Below are 13,423 nucleotides of genomic sequence, written 5' to 3' on the forward strand. Positions count from 1 at the left end.
ATGGAGTATTTTTACATTGCTGTATTGGTACTTTTACTGAAGTAAAGGATCTGAATACTTCTTCCATTACAGATCTATAGTAAATCTGTATTAATATCTTGAATCTGCTCGGTACATGTACTGTAAAGCCACAATTTGTGGTGTTTTCAAGCTATGTAGGATTAATGTGTAATTTTGTAGTTTACCTGATTATATAAATCTATGGTATTTATCCCCTTCTAAAGGACAGGAATAACACCAATATTTTTGATTCAAGTTTAACACACATAGAAATAGTAAACGTGGCTGGTTTTGGTGTGTTGGTCTGAGTCAAACATTTAGAACTGTTTTTTAATTCTGATTCTGTGTCTCTCTTCTCTTGTCTTTAAAATATAAGTCATTTATCTTTAACTATTTAAGAAATACTTCAAATGTGAACAAAGCCAAGAAATCAAGACCAGACAAAAATATGCTTTCAATGAAGAACATGGTTTATGTGTATCTGATTGGTTGGTTGATTACATAATTTCAAAAGTTAAAATTGGTAAAAACAAAAAAGAGTCTTAGTAGAAGGGTCTCTGTGCTGATGGAAGCTCTAAACGCCTCATGTCCACTTACTGTTTTGTCAACATTAACTTAAGTAAAATGAGAAAGAGAACTTTTTTTCTACAATATTGGTTTGTATGACAGGCACAAGCTGTTTCAGAGTATTGTTTTTGTCAGTGGAATAATAGTAGATATTCTTCTTTCAGTTTCTTATATTAGCCTAGATGTGTATATGACTATACAGACAAAAAAATCCCATTAAACCATCTTAGTGAAGTAGCTTTTCCTCTAAATCCATTAACTCAATGTTATCAAACAATCAAAAATCAGAATTAATAATCACACAATTTCTATTGTTTACTGATCTGGAAGTATTTGATTTTACTTGGACTGTCAGTAGAGCCTGACATTAAAGAGGAAGTGAATTCCTCATCAAGGCAGGCATGGTGGCACATGGTAGGATGTATCACAGATCCTTTGCACAAACAAAAGGTCTTGTCCAGAAACACCTGCCATCGTTCCAATAGTTTCCTGTAGGGAGAGATTGACAAACAAAGCAAAGCCACTATAAATGTTTTACAGAGTTTAGTTTTTTTCAAACTAAATCAATGGATAAGATTACATCTAAATGTCCATATGTGTACATTTTCTAAAGCTTATCAGACAAATCTTAAGAATGCTTTGAGTATACCTACTAATATACCAACAGAGGCAACACATGACTATACAGCACACTGTATTGTTCAAAAAATATTTTCAGGCATCATTATTTCTCCACAATAAAAATCAACATCAGGAAGTGAAGAAAAGATATTTGTACCTCCCCAGTTCATCTCTATACAGTTTTCTACTCCTCCATGGTTGTCTGGTTGCCCGACACTCCAGCGCCTGTAGTCAAACCTTGAGCCATCAGTCCACATCCACGTTCCCTCCTGAAAGAGGAAATATAATATAACACAAAAATAATGAGAACACATGACAATATCATACAACCAAGTACAACAAAGCAGCAACCTGCTGTCTCAATAATTACCAAAGCCTCACAAAATATCCTGGAGAGTCTTGTGTTGGATTTTTTGTTTGGTTGTTTGTTGTTGTTGTGTAATTAATCTGTTGTTTTTTTGTTTTGATTCAACAATTAGTCATTTGGTCTCTAAAATGATTAGTTGTTTAGTCCATAAAATGTCAGAAAATGGTGAAAAATATTGATCACTGTCTCTAATTGCAGAAAGAGCTGCATCAGATTCTGTGTGTTTGTATGTCTCACTTTCACTGCATCGAAGCCCCCGATCCAGGTATGAAAAGGATGGCCAGTCACTCTTACAATCAGGTTTCTGAGGAAGCTGTTTTCATCAGCACTGTGGATCGAGGCCAGATTCCCACCAGCCGAAATGCAGGTACGCTAGAGTGAGAAGCAGAGGTACAAGAATTAGATGGAGGGATTGGAGTACAGAGAAATAGAGCAAGAGAAAGGAAGATGTGTGTGTGTGTATATATATATATTTATACATAATATATAGGACTTACAGAGGAATGACAGTAATATCAAACATGGTTCCAAGATGTTAAAAGCCAAAGAAACGTAAAGAAACACAAGACATTCAACATAAAACTAAACAGTAAAATGCAAATGCACATCACCACAATTAAAAAAAAACAAAAAACACCTGCATTAAAATACCTCAGTAGAGCAAAGACAATTTGATGGCTAAAGTAAAAATGTCATTTGAAGATTTTATTTTAAATCTGTGGCCCAGTTCCATAAATAAGTTCTGACCTGACTTCTATAAGCCCCTTTCATCTTTTAACAGCTAGATATTTAACGGAAGGCTGTTCGACAACATAGCACCAGTGTAAACAAAGGAATAATAGTAGATACCTCTGCATCAGTCCAAGCCCTTGCAATGCGGAAGAAAATGAAGCAGCGAGAGCCAAACTGAGTCCAACCAGGAGGACAGCCAGAAACTGCAACACACTCGTCATGTTAGAAATGAGGTGCATATGTGGACATTACACTTATTAGTGATGAATGTGTCATTCCAATAAAAAGGGTGATAATATGCTGCTATAACATCCTCCACAAGAAAATTTCCAAATTCTGTTTCCAGCTTCTCAAATGTGAATTTTTCTGGTGTCTTTAGTCTCTATGACAGTAAACTGAATATCTTTGGGTTGTGGACAAAACAGTTGAGGTTGCATCTTAGACTTTGGGAAACAGTGATTAACATTTATCACCATTTTCTGACATTTTATGGACCAAACAACTAATCAGTCAAGCAAGAAAATAATAATAATAATAATCGATAATGAAAATAACAGTTAGTTGCAGCCCTACAGGCAGCGGTGGGTAGGGAGATAGTCTCATGAAAAAATGTCAGTGCATACCCTGTACTTCTTTGAAATAATTAACTGGAATGATTAAAACAGCCAAACAAATCTAAAAAATAAAAGTCACAGTTACCAACCTTGCTGGTCTGGGTTATCTATGGCCTGTGAACACAAACAACAGGTTATTTAATAAGCTCAGAATCTGCACATTTCAGTGTTTAATTCAGCAGCTCCACAGATTTTTATGTAGTAAATATAAAGAGAAAACTAACATTATGTGTAGTCCATGCTGTATGTGGAAAAGACACTGTAAAGCAACTCAAGCATCTCCCCAGGATGGTTCTAATTTAAGACCAATAGTTTCTCTTGGTCAACCCTGCAACTCCGTCTCCTAGAAATTCCGTTTATCTACTACTGAATTGCAACAGCAAATATGTTTAGAAGGAAACGTAATGCCGCACAAATTATAATTGTTGCAAAAATGTTGATACTGAATGTATGAGTCATGCTTCATTTATACTCCTGAGCGGACGCACATGGACGCGGACGGGTAGTTGATGTGTTTATACTACCTTCTGGGGTCCGTTCGGAGAACGCGCCCCACACATGCGCAGTAGATCGCCCTCTACAGGAACACAATGTTGTGACCGCGCTGACTGGTGCGGACAGGTCTGCATGGACACAACAAATTGCAGGTACACGGATGTCCGCACATAGCCCATGCGCACACCCTCTGATGACGAGATTTACGTCACGCGGACCCTAGCGGATGTGGCAACTATAATTTGAGCTTAAAAAGTTTGGTGACATTTCTTTTTCTTTTCTTTTTTTTCCCCGACAAAATATCTGTTCTTGCAATTCAATATCTGAATGTAGTGATACTATTATTAAACCTTTTTATGGTTATGCTTGGGCACTTGGCATCACTTCACCAAGGTCTTTGTTTAATGCAGAATAAAGTCCACAGTGAAGCCAGGGCTGCCCCCAACCGAAGATTTTCCTAGTTTATCTAGTCAACTAGATAAACTAGTTGACTAGATAAATGTGTGATGACTAGTCGTTGCACATTCATCATATTAATTTAATTGTGTTATAAGTTATATTGTTAACACTGTGCTACATTACAGAGAAATACAGACCGTAACGAGCCTTTAAAATATGAATTTTAAGTACATGCACAAAGCGAGCTGCCTGTTAACGACAATGCTAACAGCAAAAGCAGTAATGATTCTGAATGTGTCAAAGATGACGCCCATTCAGTCCAATAAGAATTGCTCGCTTGGTGCATACGCCAAAAATGTTTTAGCTTCCGCGTTTCCTTCAGGAGGTATGTGGCCCACTGAACATGCTCAGTAGTGTTTCTCCTGCTGGCCCCACCGGTGAGTTCCTGCTCGGCCCACAGACTTTACATTGTTATGACTTCATGGCTTTTTAAATCGCTTTTCTTGGTTCAAGGATACTTTTATCAACATAAAACCTCCATGGATCAAAAATTCATAATAGAAAGAGTCTTAATTGACCTTGTTTGCGGTTTGAAGCATCCTGTCAACAGTTTTACAGACCTCTCTCTTATATTGGTGGTCTATGGGGAAAATGCTTTTTGGGTGGCAGGGGAATTTTTCACTGCAATACCACGACTGGCCACAGAGATCATTGGAAACAAGGCTGAGCAGCCACGCCATATACAGGTCTTATTATACATACATGGTCGGAACAACCAGCAAGGAGTTACCTTTTTCAGTCCTGTGAGTCAGTTAGCTCTGTTAAATCTTCCTGTCTCTCATTTTAGGCGGTTTCCCAGCAGGAAAGTGCAGGAGCTAACCGATATTTCCAGAGGAATCAGTGCTTCTGTTATCACAGCGGACAGGGTCACTGACCAAGTGATGAAAATATGCCATTGGTCACCTCAGCCACTTCCTATTTTCGCTGTTTCAAATGAAAAGCCCTCTAGCATTTCATAAGCAGTCTAGTCATACTAGGTTTTGACCTTATCATGACAAGGTGCAGCTTTCGAGCTTAGGCCAACCGACCAATGAAAACCTGCTCGACTAAGACTCTTCTCATTGACTAAAGGTTGGTCGACTCTTAGGGGGCAGCCATACTTTAAGCACATGACACAATGTGTTTAACGTTTAACCAAAACCATGATCTTTCACCAACCTTTACCAAAGTGTTTTCGTTGCCTAAACCTTAACACACGAGGGGCTCAAGATGTAAACCTCGGTCTCTGGTGACAACATTCTGAGTTTTCAAACCCACCTCCCCACGTTTTAAGTAGGCTTCATGTCGCACGGTTTAATGCAGTGCTTCATTAATTTGAAAAACGTTGTCTGTGTTTGTAATTCAGGTGGTGATTACGTTTGACGCCACAATGTGATGGGAAAATAATGAAGTCGTATATGAAAGTAATTGCTAGGTTTTCTCTCCTACCACCACCACCAAAAAGAGACAGAAGGACACTTTTGTAAGTTTTACTTACAGTTCCTGCAGTGAACAGTGTGCTGATCAAACACAGGAAGAAAACCAAGTGACACCCTGATGCCATCTGTGTTAAACATAACAAATTAAACATTAAATCCAACAAACTGTTGGTGGACTGTTGGTCTCCACAAAACAAGACATTTGAAGAATTGGGCTTTGGAAAACAGTCATCAACATTTTTCACCATTTTTTGACATTTTATGTACCAAACAACTAATCAATTAAGAAATTAGAAAATAATCAACAGATTAATTGATAATGAAAATAGTTGTTAGTTACAGCCCTAATAGGTGGGTAATAAACATCTGAAATATTACCTTTTGCTTTAGTGTTGACGGGCAGAGCTGAGGAGAGGATAGATTTCATGGAGGAAAACCAGTTGGTCATTTTATACCTTGTCAGAGTTCTTTGGCTGTGGAATGTAAAACTTGCCTTCCTCATGTCAGATGACAGGGGGGCCTCCCCACATGGGACATCAAGGAAACGAAAAGAATATACAGTACATCCGTGAGTCTGATTTGACATGTCTAGCAGTTCATTTTTCCGCATTCTTCTTCAGAAAAATGCTCAAGCTCTATCAAATGTGAATGTGGGTGTGTGGGTTTAGGAAGATAGCCAAAAGCTCAGATTTGATCTAATCAGACCCTAAAACATTCTTTTTCTCTCTGGAAAATGGTAGTTCAGATGTCATGAGTGTTTTTCTATAGTGGTTTTTTCTTTGCCATTCTGGAATTAAGCTGCGACTGGCAACAGTTGTACTGTATGTGCACAACTGTTCTCATCACAGCCATGGACCCCTGTAATTCCTCTACATACTGTAAGTACTGTACTGAATTGGCCAGAATATAAGACAACCCTGATTATAAGATGATCCCCCCCTTTTCCAACACCAGTTTTTGGAAAAAGACTTTTTGAGGATAAAACACAATTTCACGCAAGGAAAGTTTCCCTGAGATATTATTAATCCAAGGAGAAGAAAGTCCTTTAACGCAGAACATAAAGTCCACATTTATATATTTTGTCATGAGCCACACACTCAATCTCTGTCCTGTCAGGCTCTTTGGAGCATCAAAATGATTTTCTCTGGTAGTTAAGCATTGTTCTTTTGGTATTTTTCAGTTTCAGACAGCAGTAAATCTTGACTGCTTGACAGATGATTCAGTTCTCTGTGTGTTTCTGCAGTAAAGATGTGGGAAGATGCTCTTGACTTGACATGAATTGATTTCCTCCATGGCAGAAAAACACATTACACAAGTCTTCAGAGTATAACATTATTTAGTAATGCAACATTCTGTAACATTATTATTATTATTATTATTATTGTTGTTGTTGTTGTTGTTTGTAACCTTAATGTTACCACTCTCATGTCTGTATAATATGAAGCTACAGTCTGTTAGCTTAGCTTGAACCAGAAACAGATGGAAAGGGCTCGCCTGGCTCTGTCCAAAGGTAACAAGGCATGGTGGCACTTGAGGAAATTAACCTCATTGTGCCAGTTTGGTTTCTTGGTCAGATAGCAGTTTTCCTTCTGTTATTCTGTAATGGCAATCAACAGGTCTGGCCAAAGTGTCTCCTGGATCTCCACATTTTTATTTACATCACAGGTACACGTGGTTGCGCTGAGCAACATGTGACAGCGATTGTTTGGGTTACATTTTATTATGAATTTATGTATGTCAATGTTTTATTTTATGTATGTATGTATGTGTGTATGTCACTGTTTTATCTTAAAAATCCCAAATTATTAGTGAATCATTAACAGGATCATGTTTATGTTACCCAATGAAGATTAAATAAACAACTATTTTGTTGCCAAAATATCAGCAGTTATTTTTGCATGTAAAACAAACAGTGAACCAGCAGCTTTCTCCAGTGCATGTAGGAAATTCATTTCTTCCACTGGCCAGAGTGGCAGGTAGTCTCCATAATTTACTCGCCAAAGACTAAATTTACCCACATTTGGTGAATGGCGAGTGTTAATTTTGGACTCTAGTTACTTTTCAGATGAAGATTTGACACAATGGATAATATAACAAGCTTTTAAAATACAAAACATTGTTAAAGATAACACCAGTGGTTTCCAACCTTTTTGTCTTTTGACGTCTTACAAAAAGCAGTGTGTAGTCGGGGTCACATTTCACATGTCTATGAGTTGTTAACAGCTCCACCAAATAGTGATTTTTCCCTCTAAACTTCTCACATGCTTTCATTTCAATAAATGTTCAAATGATCCAATATTTCAGCAAAAATCAAAGATTAGAGAAAAAGTCCAAAAACTGAAAACACATTTGTGTATCAGAACTTTGTTTTTTCTTCTTTCCTCTCCCATTAATCATCTCACGACCCCTCAGATTTATCTGCTGACCCTTTGGAGGGGCCCGACCCCTAGGTTGGGAACCACTGGACTAAACTAGCTAACTGTATATAAAGTAGTGTAAACTAGCTCCACCTCCAGCAGCTACAACAGTAACATGCTGCTCTAACACTGATGCTTCACTATTAATAATCTAATGATGTCATATATAATAATATTTCAGTCAGAGGGACCAAACCACTACTTTTACTGCAATACTTTAACTACATCAAGCTCATAATACTTATGTACTTTTACTGCAATACTTTAACTACATCAAGCTCATAATACTTATGTACTTTTACTGCAATACTTTAACTACATCAAGCTCATAATACTTATGTACTTTTACTGCAATACTTTAACTACATCAAGCTCATAATACTGATGTACTTTTACTGCAATACTTTAACTACATCAAGCTCATAGTACTCTTACTGTAGTAGGATTTTTTTATGCAGGACTTTTACTTTTAATGGAGTATTTTTACATTGCTGTATTGGTACTTTTACTTAAGTAAAGGATCTGAATACTTCTTCCATTACAGATCTATAGTAAATCTGTATTAATATCTTGAATCTGCTCGGTACATGTACTGATTACCTGATTATATAAATCTCACACACAGAAATGTTAAACGTGGCTGGTTTTGTTGTGTTGGTCTGAGTCAAACATTTAGAACTGTTTTTTAATTCTGATTCTGTGTCTCTCTTCTCTTGTCTTTAAAATATAAGTCATTTATCTTTAACTATTTAAGAAATACTTCAAATGTGAACAAAGCCAAGAAATCAAGACCAGACAAAAATATGCTTTCAATGAAGAACATGGTTTATGTGTATCTGATTGGTTGGTTGATTACATAATTTCAAAAGTTAAAATTGGTAAAAACAAAAAAGAAAATACAGCTTTGGGACAAAAAAATCCCATTAAACCATCTTAGTGAAGCAGCTTTTCCTCTAAATCCATTAACTCAATGTTATCAAACAATCAAAAATCAGAATTAATAATCACACAATTTCTATTGTTTACTGATCTGGAAGTATTTGATTTTACTTGGACTGTCAGTAGAGCCTGACATTAAAGAGGAAGTGAATTCCTCATCAAGGCAGGCATGGTGGCACATGGTAGGATGTATCACAGATCCTTGGCACAAACAAAAGGTCTTGTCCAGGAACACCTGCCATCGTTCCAAAAGCTTCCTGTAGGGAGAGATTGACAAACAAAGCAAAGCCACTATAAATGTTTTACAGAGTTTAGTTTTTTTCAAACTAAATCAATGGATAAGATTACATCTAAATGTCCATATGTGTACATTTTCTAAAGCTTATCAGACAAATCTTAAGAATGCTTTGAGTATACCTACTAATATACCAACAGAGGCAACACATGACCATACAGCACACTGTATTGTTCAAAAAATATTTTCAGGCATCATTATTTCTCCACATAAAAATCAACATCAGGAAGTGAAGAAAAGATATTTGTACCTCTAAAGTTCATCTCTATACAGTTTTCTACTCCAACATTGTTAGGCTCTCCGGTACCCCAGCGCCTGTAGTCAAACCTTGAGCCATCAGTCCACATCCACGTTCCCTCCTGAAAGAGGAAATATAATATAACACATAACACAAAAATAATGAGAACACATGACAATATCATACAACCAAATACAACAAAGCAGCAACCTGCTGTCTCAATAATTATCAAAGCCTCACAAAATATCCTGGAGAGTCTTGTGTTGGTGAATTTTTGTTTGGTTGTTTTTTTGTGTTGTTGTGTAATTAATCTGTTGTTGTTTTTTTGATTCATCAATTAGTCATTTGGTCTTTGAAATGTCAAAGCCCAAGATGCAACTTAAAATGTCTTGTAGGGCTGCAACTAACTAACTATCAGTTAATCTGTCTATTATTTTCTCGATTAATTGTTTAGTTTTTTGATCCATAAAATGTCAGAAAATTGTGAAAAATATTGATCACTGTCTCTAATTGCAGAAAGAGCTGCATCAGATTCTGTGTGTTTGTATGTCTCACTTTCACTGCATCGAAGCCCCCAATCCAGGTATGCAAACAATGGCCAGTCACTCTTATAACCAGGTTTCTGAGGAAGCTGTTTTCATCAGCACTGTGGATCGAGGCCAGATTCCCACCAGCCGAAATGCAGGTACGCTAGAGAGTGAGAAGCAGTACATATATATATATGTACATACACATAATATATAGGACTTACAGAGGAATGACAGTAATATCAAACATGGTTCCAAGATGTTAAAAGCCAAAGAAACGTAAAGAAACACAAGACATTCAACATAAAACTAAACAGTAAAATGCAAATGCACATCACCACAATTAAAAAAAACAAAAAAACACCTGCATTAAAATACCTCAGTAGAGCAAAGACAATTTGATGGCTAAAGTAAAAATGTCATTTGAAGATTTTATTTTAAATCTGTGGCCCAGTTCCATAAATAAGTTCTGACCTGTCTTCTATAAGCCCCTTTCATCTTTTAACAGCTAGATATTTAACGGAAGGCTGTTCGACAACATAGCACCAGTGTAAACAAAGGAATAATAGTAGATACCTCTGCATCAGTCCAAGCCCTTGCAATGTGGAAGAAAATGAAGCAGCGAGAGCCAAACTGAGTCCAACCAGGAGGACAGCCAGAAACTGCAACACACTCGTCATGTTAGAAATGAGGTGCACATGTGGACATTACACTTATTAGTGATGAACATGTCATTCCAATAAAAAGGGTGTTAATATGCTGCTATAACATCCTCCACAAAAAAATTTCCAAATTCTGTTTCCAGCTTCTCAAACGTCAATTTTTCTGGTTTCTTTAGTCTCTATGACAGTAAACTGAATATCTTTGGGTTGTGGACAAAACAGTTGAGGTTGCATCTTAGACTTTGGGAAACAGTGATTAACATTTATCACCATTTTCTGACATTTTATGGACCAAACAACTAATCAGTCAAGCAAGAAAATAATAATAATAATAATGATAATCGATAATGAAAATTAGTTAGTTGCAGCCCTACAGGCAGCGGTGGGTAGGGGGATAGTCTCATGAAAAAATGTCAGTGCATACCCTGTACTTCTTTGAAATAATTAACTGGAATTATTACAACAGCCAAACAAATCTAAAAAATAAAAGTCACAGTTACCAACCTTGCTGGTCTGGGTTATCTATGGCCTGTGAACACAAACAACAGGTTATTTAATAAGCTCAGAATCTGCACATTTCAGTGTTTAATTCAGCAGCTCCACAGATTTTTATGTAGTAAATATAAAGAGAAAACTAACATTATGTGTAGTCCATGCTGTATGTGGAAAAGACACTGTAAAAGCAACTCAAGCATCTCCCCAGGATGGTTCTAATTTAAGACCAATAGTTTCTCTTGGTCAACCCTGCAACTCCGTCTCCTAGAAATTCCGTTTATCTACTACTGAATTGCAACAGCAAATATGTTTAGAAGGAAACGTAATGCCGCCCAAATTATAATTGTTGCAAAAATGTTGATACTGAACATATGAGTAAAGGGTTTGGTGACGTTTCTTTTTTTTTTCTTTTTTTTCCTGACAAAATATCTAATCTTGCAATTAGATATCTGAATGTAGTGATACTATTATTAAACCTTTTTATGGTTATGCTTGGGCACTTGGCATCACTTCACCAAGGTCTTTGTTTAATACAGAAAAAGTCCACAGTGAAGCCAGGGCTGCCCCCAACCGAAGATTTTCCTAGTTTATCTAGTCAACTAGACAAACTAGTTGACTACATAAACGTGCGAATGTGTCAAAGATGACGCCCATTCAGTCCAATAAGAATTGCTCGCCTGGCGCATATCCCAAAAATGTTTTAGCTTCCGCATTTCCTTCAGGAGTTATGTGGCCCACTGAACATGCTCAGTAGTGTTTCTCCTGCTGGCCCCACCGGTGAGTTCCTGCTCGGCCCACAGACTTTACATAGGCTTTTTAAATCGCTTTTCTTGGCTCAAGGATACTTTTATCAACATAAAACCTCCATGGATCAAAAATTCATAATAGAAAGAGTCTTAATTGACCTTGTTTGCAGTTTGAAGCATCCTGTCAACAGTTTTACAGACCTCTCTCTTATATTGGTGGTCTATGGGGAAAATGCTTTTTGGGTGGCAGGGGAATTTTTCACTGCAATACCACGACTGGCCACAGAGATCATTGGAAACAAGGCTGAGCAGCCACGCCATATACAGGTCTTATTATACATACATGGTCGGAACAACCAGCAAGGAGTTACCTTTTTCAGTCCTGTGAGTCAGTTGGCTCTATTAAATCTTCCTGTCTCTCATTTTAGGCGGTTTCCCAGCAGGAAAGTGCAGGAGCTAACCGATATTTCCAGAGGAATCAGTGCTTCTGTTATCACAGCGGACAGGGTCACTGACCAAGTGATGAAAATATGCCATTGGTCGCCTCGGCCACTTCCTATTTTCACTGTTTCAAATGAAAAGCCCTCTAGCATTTCATAAGCAGTCTAGTCATACTAGGTTTTGACCTTATTATGACAAGGTGCAGCTTTCGAGCTTAGGCCAATCGACCAATGAAAACCTGCTCGACTAAGACTCTTCTCATCGACTAAAGGTTGGTCGACTCTTAGAGGGCAGCCATACTTTAAGCACATGACACAATGTGTTTAACATTTAACCAAAACCATGATCTTTCACCAACCTTTACCAAAGTGTTTTTGTTGCCTAAACCTAAACACACGAGGGGCTCAAGATGTAAACCTCGGTCTCTGGTGACAACATTCTGAGTTTTCAAACCCACTTCCCCACGTTTTAAGTAGGCTTCATGTCGCACGGTTTAATGCAGTGCTTCATTAATTTGAAAAACGTCTGTGTTTGTAATTCAGGTGGTGATTACGTTTGACGCCACAATGTGATGGGAAAATAATGAAGTCGTATATGAAAGTAATTGCTAGGTTTTCTCTCCTACCACCACCACCAAAAAGAGACAGAAGGACACTTTTGTAAGTTTTACTTACAGTTCCTGCAGTGAACAGTGTGCTGATCAAACACAGGAAGAAAACCAAGTGACACCCTGATGCCATCTGTGTTAAACATAACAAATTAAACATTAAATCCAACAAACTGTTGGTGGACTGTTGGTCTCCACAAAACAAGACATTTGAAGAAATGGGCTTTGGAAAACAGTCATCAACGTTTTTCACCATTTTTTGACATTTTATGTACCAAACAACTAATTGATTAAGAAATTAGAAAAATAATCAACAGATTAATTGATAATGAAAATAGTCTTAGTTACAGCCCTAATAGGTGGGTAATAAACATCTGAAATATTACCTTTTGCTTTAGTGTTGACCGGCAGAGCTGAGGAGAGGACAGATTTCATGGAGGAAAACCAGTTGATCATTTTATACCTTGTCAGAGTTCTTTGGCTGTGGAATGTAAAACTTGCCTTCCTCATGTCAGATGACAGGGGGGCCTCCCCACATGGGACATCAAGGAAACGAAAAGAATATACGGTACATCCGTGAGTCTGATTTGACATGTCTAGCAGTTCATTTTTCCGCATTCTTCACAAAAATGCTCAAGCTCTATCAAATGTGAATGAGGGTGTGTAGGTTTAAGAAGATAGCCAAAAGCTCAGATTTGATCTAATCAGACCCTAAAACATTCTTTTTCTCTCTGGAAAATGGTAGTTAAGATGTCATGAGTGTTTTTCTATAGTGGTTTTTTC

General features: G+C 37.3%; 2 protein-coding genes across 2 annotated transcripts; both read right to left on the minus strand.

The window, feature by feature from the left end:
* Positions 1-545: 545 nt before the first annotated feature.
* LOC137185114 (galactose-specific lectin nattectin-like) lies at positions 546-6,572 on the minus strand. The gene is made up of 6 exons (XM_067593379.1): positions 6,094-6,572; positions 5,333-6,050; positions 2,991-3,015; positions 2,405-2,490; positions 1,793-1,927; positions 546-1,457 (listed from the first exon to the last, which is right to left on the minus strand). Exons 2-6 carry the CDS (start codon positions 5,519-5,521, stop codon positions 1,269-1,271), a joined length of 624 nt encoding a protein of 207 aa, XP_067449480.1. The 5' UTR covers positions 5,522-6,050; positions 6,094-6,572; the 3' UTR covers positions 546-1,268.
* Positions 6,573-8,339: 1,767 nt separating this feature from the next.
* LOC137185407 (galactose-specific lectin nattectin-like) lies at positions 8,340-12,915 on the minus strand. Its single transcript, XM_067593730.1, has 5 exons — positions 12,708-12,915; positions 10,856-10,880; positions 10,266-10,351; positions 9,718-9,852; positions 8,340-9,283 (listed from the first exon to the last, which is right to left on the minus strand). Exons 1-5 carry the CDS (start codon positions 12,894-12,896, stop codon positions 9,122-9,124), a joined length of 597 nt encoding a protein of 198 aa, XP_067449831.1. The 5' UTR covers positions 12,897-12,915; the 3' UTR covers positions 8,340-9,121.
* Between the last annotated feature and the right edge of the window lie 508 nt (positions 12,916-13,423).

Source organism: Thunnus thynnus, chromosome 6 (genome assembly GCF_963924715.1).
Source record: "Thunnus thynnus chromosome 6, fThuThy2.1, whole genome shotgun sequence".
Classification (NCBI taxonomy): Eukaryota; Metazoa; Chordata; class Actinopteri; order Scombriformes; family Scombridae; genus Thunnus; species Thunnus thynnus.

Coding starts and splice junctions, on each gene's coding strand:
- LOC137185114 (XM_067593379.1), bottom strand. CDS start 5,521: ATGGTGAAAAATGTTGATGACTGTTTTCCAAAGCCCAATTCTTCAAAT. Junction 2,491..2,990: donor AGATAACCCAGACCAGCAAG/GTTGGTAACTGT, acceptor AGTGTGTTGCAG/TTTCTGGCTGTCCTCCTGGT. Junction 1,458..1,792: donor GGGGCTTCGATGCAGTGAAA/GTGAGACATACA, acceptor TTCCTCTTTCAG/GAGGGAACGTGGATGTGGAC.
- LOC137185407 (XM_067593730.1), bottom strand. CDS start 12,896: ATGGTGAAAAACGTTGATGACTGTTTTCCAAAGCCCATTTCTTCAAAT. Junction 10,352..10,855: donor AGATAACCCAGACCAGCAAG/GTTGGTAACTGT, acceptor AGTGTGTTGCAG/TTTCTGGCTGTCCTCCTGGT. Junction 9,853..10,265: donor GGGCTTGGACTGATGCAGAG/GTATCTACTATT, acceptor CTCACTCTCTAG/CGTACCTGCATTTCGGCTGG.